The sequence below is a fragment of the Staurois parvus genome, unplaced genomic scaffold (assembly GCF_062004578.1).
Source record: "Staurois parvus isolate SC_StPar_1 unplaced genomic scaffold, SC_StPar_1.0 ptg001039l, whole genome shotgun sequence".
NCBI classification, from domain to species: domain Eukaryota; kingdom Metazoa; phylum Chordata; class Amphibia; order Anura; family Ranidae; genus Staurois; species Staurois parvus.
This window is the reverse complement of record NW_028318835.1, coordinates 831,649-851,449: the sequence shown is the minus strand read 5'-3', so window position 1 is coordinate 851,449 and position 19,801 is coordinate 831,649. Positions and strand designations below refer to the sequence as shown.

The 19,801-nt window shown below is 42.4% G+C and overlaps 1 protein-coding gene across 1 annotated transcript in view; it reads left to right on the top strand.

Annotated features, from left to right (window-relative positions):
- The window catches only part of IPPK (inositol-pentakisphosphate 2-kinase), an 837,585-nt gene that overhangs the window by 276,077 nt on the left and 541,707 nt on the right, over positions 1-19,801 (top strand). Inside the window, exon 4 of the mRNA XM_089657901.1 lies at positions 6,651-6,717. Coding sequence (XP_089514027.1) covers positions 6,651-6,717 — 67 coding nt within the window. The remainder of the gene's footprint in view (positions 1-6,650; positions 6,718-19,801) is intronic.

The window sequence follows — 19,801 nt, the reverse complement described above, 5'->3', positions numbered from 1 at the left end:
AGTAAATTATTTGCCATGTAGAAATATCATTTCTACCAAAAACAGTGATTGATCAGGTTAGAGATGTCTGACTGCTATTATTTTGAACACAACTGTACATACTTTGCTGACTTCCCTGATGGCTGTCAGTTCCAGTACACTGAGCCCCCTCCAGTCCTAGCAGCATACTGCTCAGAGCTCTGCTGTTCCAGGAATGGGTGCGCTGCTGTACCCCACCTGTAATTGACATCTGGAATCTTCCTGACCAAGTGCACTGTGGTATGTGACACTCAACATGTGCAATACAGTCACATGTCGCACACTACACTCACACAGATCATCACTCCCCACCCCCACTTATCCCCAATGTCCTCATCTCCTCCACTTATCCCCAATGTTCCTCCTCTTCCTCCACTAATGCCCAATGCCGCCCTCTCCCTCCACTAATTCCCAATTGTAACGTATATGTGACATGATGTAACATGTATGTGACATAAATGCACAGATTTGAGTAGATAAGATGTGATCAATAGCAATATGTAATCGTAATTGTAGGGATATTCCATTGTCATTAAGGATGTACATTCTGTAGGGACATTCCATTGTATTTAAGGATGTATATTCAGTCCTTGTCATTGGGGAAATGAGATACTCAGACAGTGGTCATCAATTAGCATCAATTAGGCTGAAAAGCCCTGCTTTAGGGATGTGACACCTTTGTGTTAATGAGGTTGTCACCTTCTGGTGAAACCGGTTTGGAGGAAGTGGCCCCAGACAGGTTGTCTGCCTGACATTGGAAGCTCTAAAAGGAGTATATCCATACATCAAAAGGGGTATGTTTCATCTCTCATAAAAGCTAAAATATTAGTTGCAGAGAGATGAACATGCTCCCTTCTGTTCGGGCATTCTGTAGGCTACATCGGCACTAAAAATCATAGTTGTGGTTTAGGCAGATGGCCAGGAAAATGCAGGAAATGGTTAGGTGGCACTGGATTGCGACAGTCGAATGGTGTTTGGTACTGTCGCGATCGTGCCGATGCGGCTGGTGTCGGAAATCCAATCCCCGATTTTGTTTTTTCAAGCCGGCCTTAGTCCGATTGAACTTGGGCAGGTCAGCATCCAGAACATCCTGTGGGCAGGTACAGGAGCAGCCCCCCATGGTCAATTGGCCATGGACTAATGTCCCGCCTACATCCATATCCCCATAAAAGGAGTACCCGGGCATCGGGACATTTGTGATTCGTATGGAGCCAGTTTAATTTGACTGACGGATTGCTGACGCTCTCACTTGCTCCAGTCGCAGGATAGATCTTGGTAAAAGTTTTATTCTGTTTTATTCCTTTTTTATTTTATAGTGAATAGTCATTTGAGTGTCTTCTTGTATTTTTTGTTAATTAATTAGTGACTTCTGTGTATTTAAGCACATGCTCATATCTCCGGAGAGATCAGATTGGATTGGATTAGATTGTATTGTATTTTAGTGCCTTTAAACGCTCGGTCAAGCTCATTGCCAATCTGTATGCAATTGCACTGTGTGGGCACTTTGCGTGCAGGTTGTAAAAAGTAACAGATCGGCCAGACGGAGATCTGTGTGTGTGGGGTGTCCCAGCAGACCGTTCTGCGGATAAACTGTTCGGTGGTGGCAGGCTACCTTTTGTGGTGTGTCTGGTGCGGGGGGGGGGGGGGGGGGGGTGTGTGGACAGAAGAAGAGTGATTAACACCAGGGTTCAAGCTGTGGGTAGATGGAGGGACCTTAGAAGGGTGTGTAATTACTAAGCTGGTCCTCAACTCTAATCAGTGCACCAGATTGTATATAAGATTTGTATCTGCCAGTGTGTGGTCGACCAGCTGGATTGGAGTGGAGTTTAAATCTGGTGGTGGCCAAAGGTAGTGCGGGCTGTGAAAGGGTATTACGGCTGACCTTATGGACGGTTTTATATATTCAAAGTTAAGTCCCCTTTATTCCCTTATACCCCCTGTCACGGCCGCACGTGCACGCCTCGGTTAGCTAGTCGCTGTGGGGGTGGCGTGTGGAGGATCCGTGACACCAATGACCGCCTTCTCTCACTTATCCCCAATGCCCCCTCCTCTCCCACGTATCCAAAATGTCCCCCCCCACTTATCCCTAAAGTCCCCTTTCTCTCCCACTTATCCCAAATGTCCCCTTCTCCTTCACCTATCCCAAATGTCCCCTTCTCCCCCACTTATCTCCAATGTTCCTCCTCTCCCTCCACTTATCCCCAGTGTTCCTCCTCTCCCTCCACTTATCCCTAATGTCACCCACTTATCCCTAATGTCCCCCCTCTTCTTCCACTGATCCCCAATGACTGCCCTCTCCCCCACATTAGAAATTATCAAATTTCCCCCCCATTTTGCACCAATGCCTCATTAACTTCGCACCAATGTCACCCCCTATCCCCCTCTTAGCACTAATGCCCCCTCTCCCCTTTTAACATTGAACTTCTACTGTATGTTGTAGCTGCTCTTCTGCAGCAGCCCCTCTCTCTGATACTCTGTAGGTGGGGCAGAGAGGATTTGGGGGTGGGAGGAGGGCTCTGTACTACAAGTGGGGGGGGGGTTTGTTTCAACTGGTCTATGAGATATGCATTCCTGGACCCTGCACTCTTTACATAACTCACTAATGAACTCTGCACTCTGTACACAGTGCACTCCTGAACTCTGCAATCTCTGCATAGCGCACCCCTGAACCCTGCACTCTGTATGTAGTGCACTCCTGAACTCTGCAGTCTGTACGCAGTGCACTCCTGAGCTGTTCACTCTGTATGCAGTGCACTTCTGAACCTTGCACCCTGTATGCAGTGCCCTCCTGAACTCTGCCATGTGCAGTATGCACTACTGGTATTTAACAGTGTTCCTGTTAGGCAGCGGTGCATTGAGGGCGTGGCTGAGTTCCTGCACCTATTCTGAGTCAAAGAAAAAAGCCTTGATGGGCTGTTTTGTCCTACGGGACACCCAATCAACTAGCCGGCTCTTCAGCTGGCTGATCATAGAGGCAGACAAAGACCGGAACCAGTCTGTCCACCTCTATGATATAGGAAACTGGAAGTGATGACCACACATCACAACTAGTTTCCCGTCACCATTTTTAAAAATGGAAAGCATTTGATAACACTGATCTTGGTGTGAAGGGCAGAGTAGGGATCCTGGGGTCTTATTGACCCCAGATCTCTCCATAAGGAGTACCTGTCACTGTCTATTGCTGTCACTAGGGATGTTTAAAAAAAATATAATACATTTGGGGGTTCTAGAAAATTTTCAGCAAAAACTAAAAACCATTAAAAGTTACCTTAAAGCCCCTTTTTGTGTTTAAAAGCCCCATACATTTCTAAAAGCACCTGTGCCTAAAAAGAAACCTCAACCCTTCATATTTTCCATTCTGGGAAAAATAATTTTTTTTTTATCAGGACAAGTTGATTTGTACCCTGATTTAGTCCCTTGGACAAGTAGCTTTTTAAAAAATTTCCACACCCCTGATCTGGGTCTCGGTGTTGTAGGGGAGATGTGCCGCTATTGTGGATATTGGAGGCCGCTGCTGATTGTTTCTGTGGGTCCTAAGATATCAGAGCTGTATGCTCAAACGGCCATCATCCTTGTTGGCCAACCACGCCCCCAACTCAATGAACTTTTTTACCACTCCATAAAAAATTCTTCCAGTTGCAAGATGTTTGGGGTTTTTTTTTTCTACATAAACTGTCTCTTTCAAATCCCCCACAATATTTCAATGGGTTTCAAATCAGGGCTATATACCTAGGAATTTGTTATGAAACAAATAAAAAAAAAATAGGCATAGCTGATTGGAGAATGTGAGTATAAAGGATGTAGCAAAAAAGGAAGAAGACCATTCCATTAAAAAAAATCTGGTGCTCCTGGCTAAACATTCAGTTATTTTATTTGAAAAAATCCTGTCCTGTATATTTTCATATAGAAAATAATATACAGTACATTCTTTTTTGGGGGTAATCGAAATGGCTAATGTTTGGGGGATGATAACTGAAATGGCAATTTTTTGGCAAGACTTTGTGAGTTAAAGATTTTTCTTGCGGAGTTGGTTATGCCTGAGAATTAGTAAAGTTATTACATTGTTTTCCAGAGGAGCCAAGAGGATGATATGCATGTTGACAGAGTCATGGGAGCAGCACAGAAAAACTCCCTTACCTGAGCAGAGGTTTTAGAGCAGGGTTTTAGCACTTTATGGACATAGAGACAATGCATTTGTATATAAAAGATGATATTATATTAATTTAAAACCCCAGACATACAAATTGAACAAAGCACACCCCTCTATAGTGTGTAAAATAGAATGTGAATCCAAAGCACCAAATGTGGCTTCTGTCTGATCACTCATCCCTTTGCTATCTGTATGAGTCACCTCTGACCGTTTTTTCTGACACATCAGGCTATAGGGAGATGTCCTGCCATCCTCCATCACAGTGCACATGACTCATAGCCTTAGCTCTAATTTATCTTTTCTTTTTCTTTTTTCTTTTTTAAATGAGCCTGTAAGCCTATGTAGGTAGGGGTGGGGGGAGGTTTTCCCTTCCTGCCAATCCACTATCAGATATCAGAGAAGGCTTTGCTCTAGCTCTGTGTAAGATCCCCACCTTTCTGCTAAAGTGAAGAAAAAATCCTTTCATCTGTGTTTTCAGAATGATCTACAGAAGAAGTGGCTGTAGATAAACTCTTTAAATGACATCGAGATTGGTAAAAATAATTCAATCTCAGTGTGTGCTGATGATACAAAGCTAAGCAGGGTAATAACTTCACAGTAGGATATAGAAACTCTACAAGAAGACCTCAATAAAATAAAGGGGTGGAAAACTGCATGGCAAATCAGGTTTAATATTGAAAAATGTAAAGTAATACACTTGAGGACTAAAAATGTAAGTTCAAGTTGCTTGCTAGGGGGAGAACCGCTTGGGGAATCTAGAATGGAAAAGGATCTGGGGGACCTAGTGAATTACAGGCTCAACAATATGATATGCAAGGCTGAGCTGCAGCAAACAAGGTTAGCAGACCATAAGCATGCAGTAAATATGGTATCTACTGAAGAGATAGGACTATAATTCTACCTATTTACACAACTCTGGTTCAGCCACATCTTGAGTATGTCATCCAGTTCTAGTCACCAGTCTTCAAGAAGGATGTGCTGGAACTGGAGAGAGTACAAAGAAAGGGCAACAAAGCTAATAAGGGGACTGAAGGACCTCAGCTATGGAGAGAGATTGCAATCATTAAACGTATTCTCTCTGGAGAAGATATGCTTAAGAGGAAGTATGATCACAGTATACAAATACCCCAACTATGTTTCTAGCATAGGGAGTAAACTATTCAGTTTCTGGCCACTTAAGACACGTGGGCACTCAATGAAATTTGAACAGAAGTGGTTTAACCTTAAAGTGGTTCTAAAGGCTTGAGGTTTATTTTTATCTTCATGCATTCAATGGCTTTTACTGCTGTTAATCACAACCAGTGAGCCAATGAAGAGAGAGAGCGGGGGTGGGGCCAAGCCGCTGCTCTGTGTGTGAATAAACCTGCAAAGCCACAGCTCAGGACTGCGCCTGCTCGGGTGCCCCCATATCAAGCTGTTTGTTTGGGGGGCGCTTGGCAGGTGGGAGGGGCCAGGAACATCGGTAGAAGAGGAGGATTGGGGCTGCTCTGTGCAAAACCACTGCACAGAGTAGGTAAGTATAACATGTTTGTTATTTAAAAAAAAAAAAAAAGCTTTTAATACCACTTTAAACTGCATAAGGGGCTCTTTACTGTTAGAGTGGTAGGGATGTGACACTCCCTTCCACAGCTGGAGGTGTCAGCAAGGAGTGTTGATATTTTCCAAAATCTTTTACATGGGTATCTTATCTAATGCAATATACAGGGCTATGGAAAATGGTAGTGACAAACACATACATAAGCACAACTTATGTAGGAGGATTTGTTTAATCTCTGCATATCTCCTGGGGCTAGTCACTTCACTGAGTACTTGTAAGGGTTTACAACCGCTTTAACAAAAATATGGTGTGTAGTTAAAAGAACTTTGTTACCTCTTTAATGCTGATAAGATATGTTAGTATACTAGACAAGGTTTTGATCTTTAATAGTTTTAAATATATTTCCATAAATGCCATTTTGTTTTTACCATTGAAAAATTGCCTGTATTATAGTGTTTATATTTGGATATATAATATAATTACAAAGTTTAATGAAGGGATTGTAGGATGTAGTAAGTTTCAGTGGTTATTGGTTGAAAATGTTTTGATACATTACAGATCAACCACGGTCTGTAATCTCAACCACCTGTTGTTATTAGACTGATTACCTTGATGCAGAGCAAATATTTGTAACTTATGACGGGTCCTAATGTTTGCCTGTTCAAATTTGTTGAAAAACGAAACCATTTCCATGGGGTGTACTTACTTTTTCACATGACTGTATATACCATCAATATACCCTAAAAATATCAGAAACTAAGGGTAATGGTAAAATTCTGCATTTCTGAAATTGGCATAGCAATGCATAAATTACACCCCTTAGTTGATCTGTGACATCTTTGTTAACCAACGTAATTTGTTTATGAATATTTTTGTTTTTTTTAGTTATTTCCACTGTTAATGATTTTTTAAAGAGAATAATTATAGTATTTTGTTTCTTTTTAGGATGTGGTTAAATTACCTTTAGATTTTCTGAAACACCTATGTTTAAAGGTCCAGTCAGAGAGACCAGGTAGGCATTTGATTTACAGCAAGTTTTGGTTTGTATATATTTAAACTTTATTGGTGGGAGGTTGTACCAGTTTACATACCCATGGCTACTGTCTTTCATCCAGAAAAAATGGTGTTATTGGCACTACAACCTTCTTTCCAGCTGCAGGTCTGGAAGGATATTATGACCCAGCTCATTAGCTCTTTGTTCTTCCTTCCGACGTCTACATTCACAGCCCAACCAAATACTAAGCTTTGAGCTCAAGGCCTAAAAAAGAACCCAATTTATTTAATTTTCAGCTTTGTTGCTGCCTGAACAGATCCTTCACCCATCTACAGTAACTCCTCAGTGCACTAGTACTAGTTAAGGAGCTCTCCCAACAACATGCACAGCCTCTTCACTGTAACATTATTTCTCTTTCATTCATTGATGAACACAGCACTTCACATTCTTGACTGTAGGGTTATAGCACCACCTTCAGGAGTAGGACACTAGGCAGAAAAAAACAAGCACAGAATCACCTATGGGCAGTCCTAGTTTGTATTATTTGCTATAGCAAAGAGGCGATTTAATACGAGGAGTGGTGCTGTAAGCCGTCCATCTGTCAGTCGAGAAGGGATATAACCTCATGGTGGAGAGCACCAAAAACTGGTCCAGGAAGCAAAGAGATACCACCCCCACACACACAGAAGCCCTGCATAGGAGAGCTGCAAACCAACTGGCTACTGCCCAATCACCACCAAAATGGCTGCCAATGCATCCTCCTAAGCCAGAGTACTAATGAATAGTCCTTCTCCAAAATGGCCACCATGCTGGTCTCCACCAACCTACCAGATCCACCACGAATGACCAACACGGCTACAAAAAAATGTGGACACTGCCCACCCAGCGCACGGCAGGCACTGCCGAAGAAAACAGAGGGACTCTGCACCTTCCAAACACTTCCAAAACCAGCAGAGTGAAGCCACAGGCCCCCCCACAGAACAGACTGGACAAATTAGGCGACACATCACCCGCAATGGGGGAAGGGGGGACTGGCAGAGTGGAGGACCAGCCAAGTGTAAAACAGTTCCAAAGGAGAAAAAAAAAGGTAAAAAAAAAAGTTTATAGAAACTCACAAATGCCAGCAGGGAACTAGGTCCTTACTTCTCACTAGGCAGAAAAAAAAACTGTGGTTCCAAAAACTTTTTTTTTTTTTCATTTGGAGCTATTACTGCTGTGATCTTCAATCAACAGCTGGGGTGGGCAACAGGGTGGATACTCTAGCAGTCTGGCCAGTGAGCAAACACAGACCTGTAGCTATGCACTGGGTCAGCTGCAACAGCCCCATCGTGGACCAGGGCCGCTCCCGTGGGAGCACACATGACCAGGCACCCGATTTCCATGTCACAGTGTCACCCTGGCTGACAACCTTCACCTTGTTGAGAGGTGGATCTTTCTTGGGAGTGTTTCCCGCAACTCCTGCTGGATTGGTAAGTAAATGTTTTCCCCCTCTGTCATCGCAGTGTGGGGCATGGGTACTCCCTGGGCTGGTTGGTTGTGTGGGGTCTTTACTTCCCCACCATGCCTGGGCTTTCCTTCTCTCCCTGCCAGTCCTCCTTCTCTGCCAGTCTTCCCTGTTTGCCAACCCTTCCTCTCTGCCAGGCCTACACTTGGCTGGTCCTCCACTCTGCCAGTCCTCCCTTCCCATGTTGCGGGTGATGCCGTCTAACTTGTCCAGTCTGTTCTGTGGGTGGGCCTGTGGCTTCCCTCTGCTGGTTTTGGAAATGTTTGGAAGGTGCACAGTCCCTCTGTTTTCGTCGGCTGTGCCTGCCGTGCACTGAGCGGGCAGTGTTCCAATTTTTTTGTAGCTGTGTTAGTCTTTCGTGGTGGGGCTGGCAGGTTGCGGCAACCATTTTGGCGGAGACCAGAATGGTAGACATTTTGGAAAAGGTCTATTCATTAGTATTCTGGCCTAGGAAGATGCATGGGCAGCCATTTTGGTGGTGATTGAGCAGTAGCCAGTTGGTTTGCAGCTCTCTTATGCAGGGCTTCTGTGGGTGTGGGGGTTGTATCTCTTTGCTTCCTGGACCAGTTTTTGGTGCTCTCCACCATGATGTTATATCCTCCTTGTGTCTGGGTTCTGTTGGTGGTGAGTCCTGCTGGGATTCCCCTTGTCTACAGCAGCAATTAGGGGTGTTTTTTGACTTCACATTGGCGTTTTGTTCCCAGCGGTATTTGGTCTAGGATCAAGATGTGATCACTGATCCATCAGAGAGCAAGGTGAATACTCTGCTGTCATTGCCACACATGGGAAAACTCTTTTAGCCCCACTCATTACTTCTGTGTAGGCAACCTTAAAAATTGAGGACTTCCGGTTTCGGCTCCACATGTAGCGGCTGCACGGGACAGCGGCTCTGGGGTAAGCAGCATGAATATCAGGCCACATAGCCCTGGGACATCTACCTGCGGCCCTTGCTTCCCCTGCCCTACCCCAGGAAGCACATACATGGAGATGTTCCTGGTTCCCACAGGCTCTGGTTCACTCGCCATCTGCTCGGCGCCTTCATCCCTTAGTTCACAGGCAGCCAAGATGACCGACGGAATGGATACAGATATACAGGTACAGACTGCAGATACGGCTTCAGTTCTTCCAGAAGATCAGTACAGCAGGATCGAACAAGCTGTGGCTGCCCTACTATCGCCCACAATCAATGCAGCTGTTGATAGGGCAGTATCCACATAGCATAGCCCAGCTTAGAAAGGAACTGGGGGATCACACCAAATGGCCTACTGAAGCGGAACAGCACTTGTCAGATTTTGAGGATGAAGTTCAGTCCTCCCCAACGGCAGCCCAACAAGCTTCCCAGGCTCAACAGTACATTCTGGAAAAACTGGACGACTTGGAGAATTGTTCCCGCAGGAACAACCTAAGATTCATTGCCCTCCCAGAATCTTATAACTCCAGCTCATTGATAGATCTATGCTCAAAGCGCATTCCTGAAGCATTGGGAATTACCACTACATGTGTTATGGAAAGACACACTGCCTGGGATCCCCATCAAATGATCGCTGTTCTCCCAGGCCTGTAATTGTCTGATACCTCAACTACTCTGACAGGTTTGCCATCCTAAAATCTTTTCAGAACTCCAGAACATTCCAACTAGACAACCACAAGCTGCTTCTTTTCACTGACTACTCCCAAGAAGTACCTCGCAGATTAAAGGCTTTCCAACCATTATGCTCAGCAGCGTACTTAAAAGGCATCAAGTTCACACTGGCATACCCTGACAATCTTTGCCTTACTAATCCAGCAGGGGAATCCAAATCTACCTCCTCCTAGTCCTCGGCTAGTCCAAGGGAACAGCGCAATCCTCAACTCCTGGAAGAGTGTTGGTGCACGACACCTCATATTCACAGTCCCAGCGCAACAGCAGCATGAGTCCCCGGTAATGTTGTCCACAGGAAGAGGACACGTGGAATAATGTGAAGTTCAAGCTCTCTGTTAGAATTTGTTTGTTCACCTTTTTATGCCCCTGTTGGGCTTTTTCTCCCTCCCTTCTACTCGCATTGGGAACCAGATCTTCATATCTCATTGTTACACTAGGACTAACATGGCACATAGGGTCTAAAAAAGCTGGAGGCAATCTACACTCAAAACATGCAAGATACACTCTCTATACCTATATTGTGAATCATTACATGGAATATTAAAGGACTATGGTCCCATAACAAACGCTTGATGATACCGCATCACATTAAGCGACTTAAAGCAGAGGTAGCTCTTCTACAAGAAACCCACTTAGTAGCAGAGGACTTTAAACGCATGCAAAAACCCTGGGTCGGACAGGTCTATGGATCTGCATCGGTCAAGGGTAAAGTGGGAGTAATGATTCTAATACATAAAAAATCTGCCAGACAAAGTGGTATCATCTATCGGGGACGATGAGGGTCGTACGCTAACTACTCCCCTGCGAATAGCGTCAAGGGATCTGGTTGTCACCAACATACAGTTAGGTCCATATATATTTGGACACAGGCACAATTTTAGTTTTTCAGGTAGTTACCAAAACATATTCCAGTTATATAATGGATATGGGCTGAAAGTGCACATAGTTAGTCTGGCTGAAAAAAGACAAAAGTCCATCCAGTTCAACTATTAAAAAAAAAATCGAAATCACCAGAACCCCCAGATCCTTCTCCACCATTGATTCCCCCAGTTGTACTCCCCCTAGTATGATGCATGCATAATCTTAGCCCCCAAGTGCATAACCTTACATTTATTAACATTAAACCTCATTTGCCACACAGTTGCCCAATTAAACAGTGCATTGAGGTCAGCTTGTAAGTTGAAGACATCCTGTAAGGATGTTATTCCACTGCACAGCTTGGTGCCATCTGCAAAGACTGAAATGGTATTTTTTATACCAGACCCTTTATTGTTTATAAATATATTAAAAGTAAGGGTCCCAACACTGAACTTTGGGGTACACCACTGACATCCCTAGACCATTCAGAGTATGAATCATAAACCGCTACTCTATGAATATTATCTTTTAGCCAGTTTTCTATCCATTTACATACAGATTTTTCCAAGCCCGTAGACTTTACCTTACACATTAGCCGAGTGTGGGGAACTGTGTCAAACGCTTTTGCAACATCCAGGTATACCACGTCCACCGCCACCCCTCTGTCCAAGGTCTTGCTCTCCTCATGAAAAGAAATCAGATTTGTTTGACAACTTCTGTCTTTCATGAATCCATGCTCTGTTGCTTAAACTATTTTTTTCCAGCAAGAACTCATCTATGTGGTCTTTTTTAAACTCTCCAGTATCTTCCCAACTATAGACGTTAAACTAACAGGTCTATGATTACTTGTTAAGATTTTGACCCCTTTTTAAATATTGGCACCACATTGGCCTTATGCCAATCCAGTGGTTCTATGCCAGTCATTTAAGAGTCCCTAAAAATTTGAAACAATGGCTTTGAAATGACAGAGCTCAATTCTTTAAGGACCCATGGGTGTATGCCATCTGGTCCAGGTGCTTTATTCACCTTTATTCTGTCTAAATATTTTTGGATCATATCAATTGTGAGCCATTGTGGATCACCTGGAGCTGTGTCAATACCATGCTTATTATACACAAGAGCTCCCCCATGCTCCTTTGTATACACAGAGCTGAAGAAGGTATTTAGTAAATTTGCCTTTTCTTTGTCCCCGGTCACCCACTCTAGATTATTTTGTAAAGGGCCTACATGCTCGGACCGGACCTTTTTACTATTAATATATTTGAAGAATTTTTGGGGGTTGGTCCATCTATCTTTTGCAATCTGTTGTTTGCTTTCAATTTTTGCGGCCTTTATTTCCTTTTTGCATGTTCTGTTGTACTCTTTGTAATGCTTAAACGATGATAGCGTTCCTTCATTTTTATATTTAATAAAAGCTCTTTTCTTATTATCTATAGCTTTTTTAACTTTGGCCGTAAGCCACGTATGTTTAAATTTTAGCCTTTTAAACTTGTTGCCCATGGAAATATTTTTTGCAGTGTGTTCACATACAGTCTTTTTTGAAGAACTCCCATTTCTGTGTTGTGTTCATCGATGCCAATATTCCCTCCCAGTCTAAGTCTTGGAGAGCAGCTCTCAGCCTTGGAAAATTAGCTCTCTCTTGAAATTGAGCATTATTATTTTCCCTGTATGTTCTTGCTTTTTACAGCTAACAATAAATGAAGTCATGTTATGGTCACTGCTACCCAGATGTTCTTTTATATGGACATTCGTAATAAGCTCTGCATGGTTTCAGATTACCAGGTCCAACAGAGCATCATTCCTAGTAGGGGCCTCTGTGAGCTGCACCATAAAATTGTCCTGTAGTAGGTTTAAAAATATTTGCCCTTTAACTGTTCCTGCAGTACCATTACGTCAGTCAATTTCTGGGTAGTTAAAATCCTCATTATCACTGTCCCAGCCCTTGCAGCTATTTTGATCTGTGCAAGGAGCTGAGTCTCCACCTCCTCATTAACACTGGGAGGCCTATAACAAGCTCCAATGATTACCTTTGTAGTAAGCACCCCCATGTGCAGTTCCACCCATAATACTTCAGCTTCATCACGCTCTCCATCAACTAGGTCCTCTTTCACACTCGCTCTGAGATCACTTCTCACATAGAGACAGACACCACCACCATTCTTATTTACCCCGTCTCTCCGAAAGAGAACATAGCCAGGCATATTAATGGCCCAGTCATGTAAAGAATGAAGCCAAGATTCACCAATACCAATTAAATCATAGTTCTCTTCATGCACCAAAGCTTCCAACTCACCTATTTGCTGGCAGACTTCTGGCATTGGTGAACAAAACACTTTCATTCATTGATGCCTTGTTCACACGTATTTTGCATATGTTTTATTTTCATACAAATGGTACCAATTCCACTGGTTGTTTGTAACATGGGAAACTTCTTCTTTGCCATATCCTTCCCCCCATCTTTCCCCATTCCACCCACCAATAAGTACTGACCCCTGTCTGATCTGTCTACCCCGTTATAATCTAATTCTCCCTCACCCTCGATCTTAGTTTAAATACTCCAGCCTTCCCATAAACCTCCCCTAGCACAGCAGAAGCAGCACATAGCACATGATGTGATAGAAGCAGCCGTATGAATTCTGAAGTGTTTAGAGATATAGGCGCTGATTTACTAAGACTTGAGTCTACCAGCAGACTCTGAACATTCAGGCAGACTCAATTAAATCAATTAAGACCTGTCAGTCTTCTGAGCGGCGTCTAGCAATCTCATTGACGAACTTCTACTTTACTATTAGTAAATGTGAAATCGCGTCTGGCACATTTTTAGGTGCAATACCGGATATGTTCGCTAGATGGCGAACAAGCACGGGCTTTGTACCATTGGCGTTTTTATGTTAGCAAAAGAGAATACTTAGAATGTAACATAATTAGTACACCTATATATTTTTTTTTTTTGCTTTTTCTCCAAAATGATCAGACAACTAATGCATTTACTAATGAATGTCATACATTCTATTTTCAAATGTTAAACATTTTCACACTTATATCTCAAATAATTTGGAATTTCGAGTTCTAATTTCCCAATATAATGACATATCTTCATTCTCTTTAATCACGTAACTATTCTATGTGAAAGTCAAGTGCAGTGCTATAAATGAATGTGATCAATAATGAACGCATGTAAAAACCAAAAAGTGCAAAGAATTGCAATAATGATGTAAAATGGTAAATGGTGCTAAAATAAGTTCATATAATCATTCCTGAATAATGGAATGTCCTTCGTGTGAGAGTACCAACTCAGAGAGTGCCTATGAATGGCACGTGTGGTTTCTCCGTGACGGACAGTAGTGCATGAACTCGTGAAAGATAAACCACCCTTGGGACTGGTCTACACTCACCAGAACAAAAGTATTAATGCGCATGGGTTATACACATCACACATCTGGGGGTGCAGCGGTATGTTGGCAGCTATGGGTTAGTCATCCAGCTCCAGCCATCCATCCATCAGGGTGGGTGCCCAAATGGTCCTGGGGAGGAATTCGCTCAGCCACAGGAGCCAGAAAGGTGCTTAATAGTGTAGTACACTGTCACAAGGGTGGATGACCAGTTCATGCACTACTGTTCGTGGTTATATTTATCTTGTGTAATACCATTTTAGTAGTCTATATAATTTTACCAGCGCTCGCTTTGTCATTTTAAACAATGTAACTATTCTACATTGTAGCTCAAACTGTGTCTCCCACAGTGGTTTAGTGGTTAGAGCTCAGAACTTACAGCACTTGGGTCATGGGTTCTAATCCCAGTCATGGCTGCATCCCAGTTTGCATGCTTTCCCTGTATGGATGTGTTTCTGCCAACACTCAGAAGACATGCTGTTAGGTTCATTGGACCTAGTTACATGGCTGAGTTTCTGCCCTTAGATTATTAACTCCTTAACATTTATGAACGTTAAAAAAATGGAGATCAATTTTCTGGGTTGTGTCGGTGCCAGGAATATTGATCAATCAATTATGATTTTGCCTAATGACTAGAAAGTGGATGAATGTTACCTGTTTCCTGTTCTTCTGCCAATTAGGATATGTGCATGTTTCATGCTGTGTATATTTCATTGTAACTCTTTTCTCTTCTTTTAAATCTGTCTCCTTATACAACTTGACCCCCTCCCCCACCCCATCATCACCTGTCCCATATGCAAATCTATGGATCACGCCCCACTCTTTTTAACTATTTATTTACTGATCAAGTGAATGTGTCTCATTTTCTATCAGCTACAGCTCAGATCTCACATTATTATACGATTGCTGATTGTATATCACCACTAGTCTGATTGAATTCACAATCCCTGGTCAGTCGCGTTCCCTTACCTCTAATAATCTTTAGGGCCAGTTCACACTACATGTGTTTCAGATGCTTTTTCGGCATCACAAACGCACAGAAAGAAGGTTATATGGTTGTCAATGTCATAGTTCACATCAGCGCTTGCATTTTTAGTGCATTGCAGGTGCTGTAAACAAAGTTGACCACGCTGCATTGTTTCTGCACAGAACTGTACTGGAACACATTGAAACGTCCTTGAATGTACTAAAACGCACATGTCCCTAATTAAATTGAATAAAAAGAAAGTAGAAAAAACTAACTGGAAGGGATACAAAAATGCAATGCAACGTGTCCAAAATGTACTGGAACACACTAAACATGAATGCCAAAAGGGCATGCAAAAACGCATCAGGAACACATCTAGACTGTTTCTATAGTGTGAACTGGCCCTTAGGACTTGTTCACACCATTGGTGGTGGAGAAACGCATGCAAGAACACACATTTTCCAGCACAGCAAAGAAATGCAATGCCCTTTGCAGATGTACGCGGTTAGGTGCAACACACTTTTAAAATAATATGCCTGCAGTATTTTTGCAGTATTTTTGCATGTTCCCACACATTAGGCAGCCCATTGAAATTAACGAGCTGAGGAAAAAAAAAAAAGTAAAAAATGCCCCATTCACACAGATCTTCTGGCCTGTACAGCATGAATGAGTGGATTGTTTATGTGGCTAGAGCCACCTGTTACACTATGGGGACACAGCAGCTGTATGAACACAGTATTTAATCTGACAGGTGTGAAGACGTGGGGAAGTGACCCTGAATGCTCACTGTCTGTGTTCAGGGCTGTACACCTGCACCCATATGCTTGTCAAATTATGACCTGCAGCAATTCCATAGTGTAACATAGGTTGCCTGCAAACGGCGATAGCCACAAAAACAAACCACTGATTCCCACTCTACAGGCCACAGCACCCATGAGCCCCAAAACCTCAATTACACACAGCTTTATTTATGAACGCAGTACAGTTTTATCATATAGATTTCACAGGAATATGGTTGGGATTATGTCCATTAATAACGTTTTTAGTGTATCTTTTACCATAAATATAATTTGGATATTTTCTCTGGCGGTGGGGGGCTGTCAGGTATGCTGTACGGGGCCCCATGATATCTAACAGTGGCCCTGGGTGTATGCTTGTGTCTGTGCCACCTGTATAGTTAGGAAGAACCTTGAACCTCCGCTATGTACCTCAATGGATCTAGGAATTGGACATGTTTTCAACTGAAAATACAACAATTATTAGTAATGTTTCCCCAGCAAATGAGGATCATCTCCTCGGTGGAGAACAGCGATCTCGCCATGTCCAGATGTGGTTTGGAATTCCACAAAAGAACAATTCACAAAACTAAAAAATAGACTTGCAAATTACCACTAAACTCTCCTAACTACACTCCCATCCACTCACACTCCCCACTTCCACTTCCGGGTGTGTGCAAACATCCTTCCGCCAACATCATGACGTATTTTCGGTATGACAGCTGCTCTAGCACCTCCTCCGACAGCCATCTTGGCGTTTATTTGTGCACCATAGCAATTTTACATGCGGCTCCATTGTGTATATGACATTCGCAAATATATGTTTGCAGTTCTATTGTAGATTTGGCATTGGTTAATGTATGCTTGCAGCTATACTGTGTATATGACATTGGCGAATATATATTTGCCAGTAAAGGCCCAAAGTCAACATAAATTAGGGGCCCAATTTATTACTGTTAAGAGGATTGTAGAAAAAGAATAGCTAGCTCCACATTGAACACGACCTATTCATTGGTACATAACATGGTCTTGTGGTGCAATAGGGGGCTTTTGGATTGTTATTTTGGACATACTTGCACATGTGCGCTCTAACAAGGAAGATTTGGGCATATTATATAGCTAGCAAAAATAAGTGTTAGGGGTGCTAGTACATTTCAGATACTTATATAGCGCTGTCAATTTACACAGCGCTTTACATATAGATGTGGTAAATTCACTTCAGTCCCTGACACCCAAGAGGCGTACTAAGAGCCCTAACTTACATTCATACATATACTAGGGCCAAGTTTGACAGGATCCAATTAACCTTCCAGCATGTCTTTAGAGTGTGGGAGGAAACCGGAGTACCCGGAGGAAACACAGGCACAGGGAGAACATGGAAACTCCAGGCAGGAGGTGCCGTGGCTGGGATTCGAACCAACGACCCTAGTACTGCCAGGTGGAAGTGCTAACCATTTAGCCACTGTGCAACATTCAACTAGAACATGAAATAATCCCCCCAAAAAATACATAGTACAAATGTTTTCCACACATTCCACATTTATTTGGACAGCAACAAAAAGCTACATTCAATATCTTGGTGTGAAAAAAAAAAAAAAAGCAGGATTGATGTTGCTAAAATAGAACGGTCCTGCTCATAAGAGCTTATCTAAAAGATTATACTTCTAATGAACTGTGCTTTCACAGGTTACAGCAGGAAACAAACGGTTAATATGAATCACTTGGGCTTATTCACAAAAGCTGCAGATCAAAATAATGTAAAAATACATGCGTGCCAAAATAAAAACACCTCCCCAAATCCCCCACATATACATTTCTCACCATGTTTGTCTGAAAACTGCATTTCATTCTAAATAAAGCAAACTTGGAAGAGCAGAGCAATGGACATGTGTTAGGATTACAATGCAAAGATAATAAACACAATCATTGTACAATAACACACAAACACACCTTAGAAGGAAGAACATGCTGGTAGGTTACAGCCCACATCAAAACACAGCGTGAGTGTGGCCTGGGGCAATTCACCACAATATCTCTTCCTCCCCAAACCACCACAGACAAGGACATGTAGAAATAATGTGCCTGTACAAGGCAAAATCAGCCACTACTGCATCTCTTTATATAAGGTAGGCCACACCCACCACTGTCATTCATTTGGTCAGAGAAAGTGTTTGCACCTGATTAATTCTCTTCCCACCTGTGTTAACCCTTGGTATACAGGCCCCACAAATCAGAGTCAGAAAGAAAGCCACGATGAAGTGTACCTGTGCAGCATACAACAGAACATTGAACAGGGATGTGAAAGGGAACCCTATTGGCAATATTTCTTGGCCCTATGGGCACAATTCACTCCAGATTATCACATGAGTTAAGGCAGTCACATGACCACATCTCGCATGCAATACTGAAAATGTCAATTCACTTTTGCTAGTATGCGGCATTTTCCATAAATTGGAAAAACACTCAGGAAATCAAACATAAATAGGCCTTACACCGCGGTCACATCAAAGCCGATTTAGAAATTGTGCGACGTACAGTGAGGATGCTGATTTCCTTACGATTTGCAAGACATCTGACACAGATATCTATGCAAATCGTCACAAAAGTAGTACATGTACTACTTTAGAAATCAGTGTCGGAAATGCACCCATGTGACTGCTCTAATAGCAGACAATAGGGTGCGACTTGGCATACGATTTACAAGTTGCATGCCATGCAAATCGCATGCCAAGTCGCATCCAGGGTGCACGATTTCAGGTGCGATTTGGGAATTGAAATTGTACCTGATATCCGATCTAATGAATGTGGATGTGAGTGTCTTAACGTAAGCGATTTGCTGCAGCACAATTTCAAAAGTAGTTCTCGTCTAACTTTTTCAGCATTTTGTAGCGATTTCACATATAGACTACAATAGAAATCACAATGCAAAACACAATTGAAAACGCAATAACTCATTGGTAAATCTACAGAAAACACGGTGAAATTGCCAACAAAAAGCACAATTTTAAATCACATCTAGTGTGAACCAAGCAGGCAATTCAACAAAGGAAATAAATCTTTGAAGGCATGCGGTATCTGCATGTTCAGATAAGGGTCTGTTATGGATCTGGGGGGGGGGACTCCATGCCATTATTTATTTATTTATTTATTTTTGTAATCCTTTTCTTTCTCTCGCTAACTCTTCTCATGGTTTGAAAAACTTTCCCAAAAGGAGGTGGAGTGCAAACCAGCATTATCCAATCAATCATTAGTCCAGGCCCTGATCTCATCCCATTTTTTGACATTCACAAAAGGTGCTACTTTAAAGGTGTTTGAACAGACAAGGCCTCATTCTAATTCACATTCTAGGGATCATTTAAACAGAAAGCAAAGATGCTGCCACCAGCACATGTATGTTAGGGTAGTCACACGCAGATCATGCAAATTCATTGCTGTGGTTGGGATTCATACCAACAACCCTAGCATTGTGAGGCAGTAGTGCTAACCACTAATCCACAGAGCTGTTGAACACTAATCCTGCCTGTATTTCTGTGGTGTGAATCAATCCTAAATCCTTGGGCAAGGTCAGTGTAACTAGCCAGATATCTCCAATGTGACACAAATGTTGTGCTATGTTGCCAATTCAGATGTATGTTGGTGCTATGTATCCCAATACAAAGGATTGCAATACTAATACAGGCGTACCTCAGTTTACCAACGCCTCGGTTAACGGAATTTTCGGTTTACGAATGAAAATCCATTGAAAATAATGCCTCGGTTTACACAATTGTTAATAATTTTTTTTTCGCAATACAAAGTGTATGTCAGCGCTGATTTTCAAATGCAAATGCCAGCCTTTTTTTTTCTTCACTATAGTTCACAAGCTTAGAAGTCACTTTCCCCGAAGTTACAGAAAACTTTGTATCTTTTAATAAACTCAAAGTAAACATTGTTTCCTTTAGGAATATAAATTCCAAGAAAACT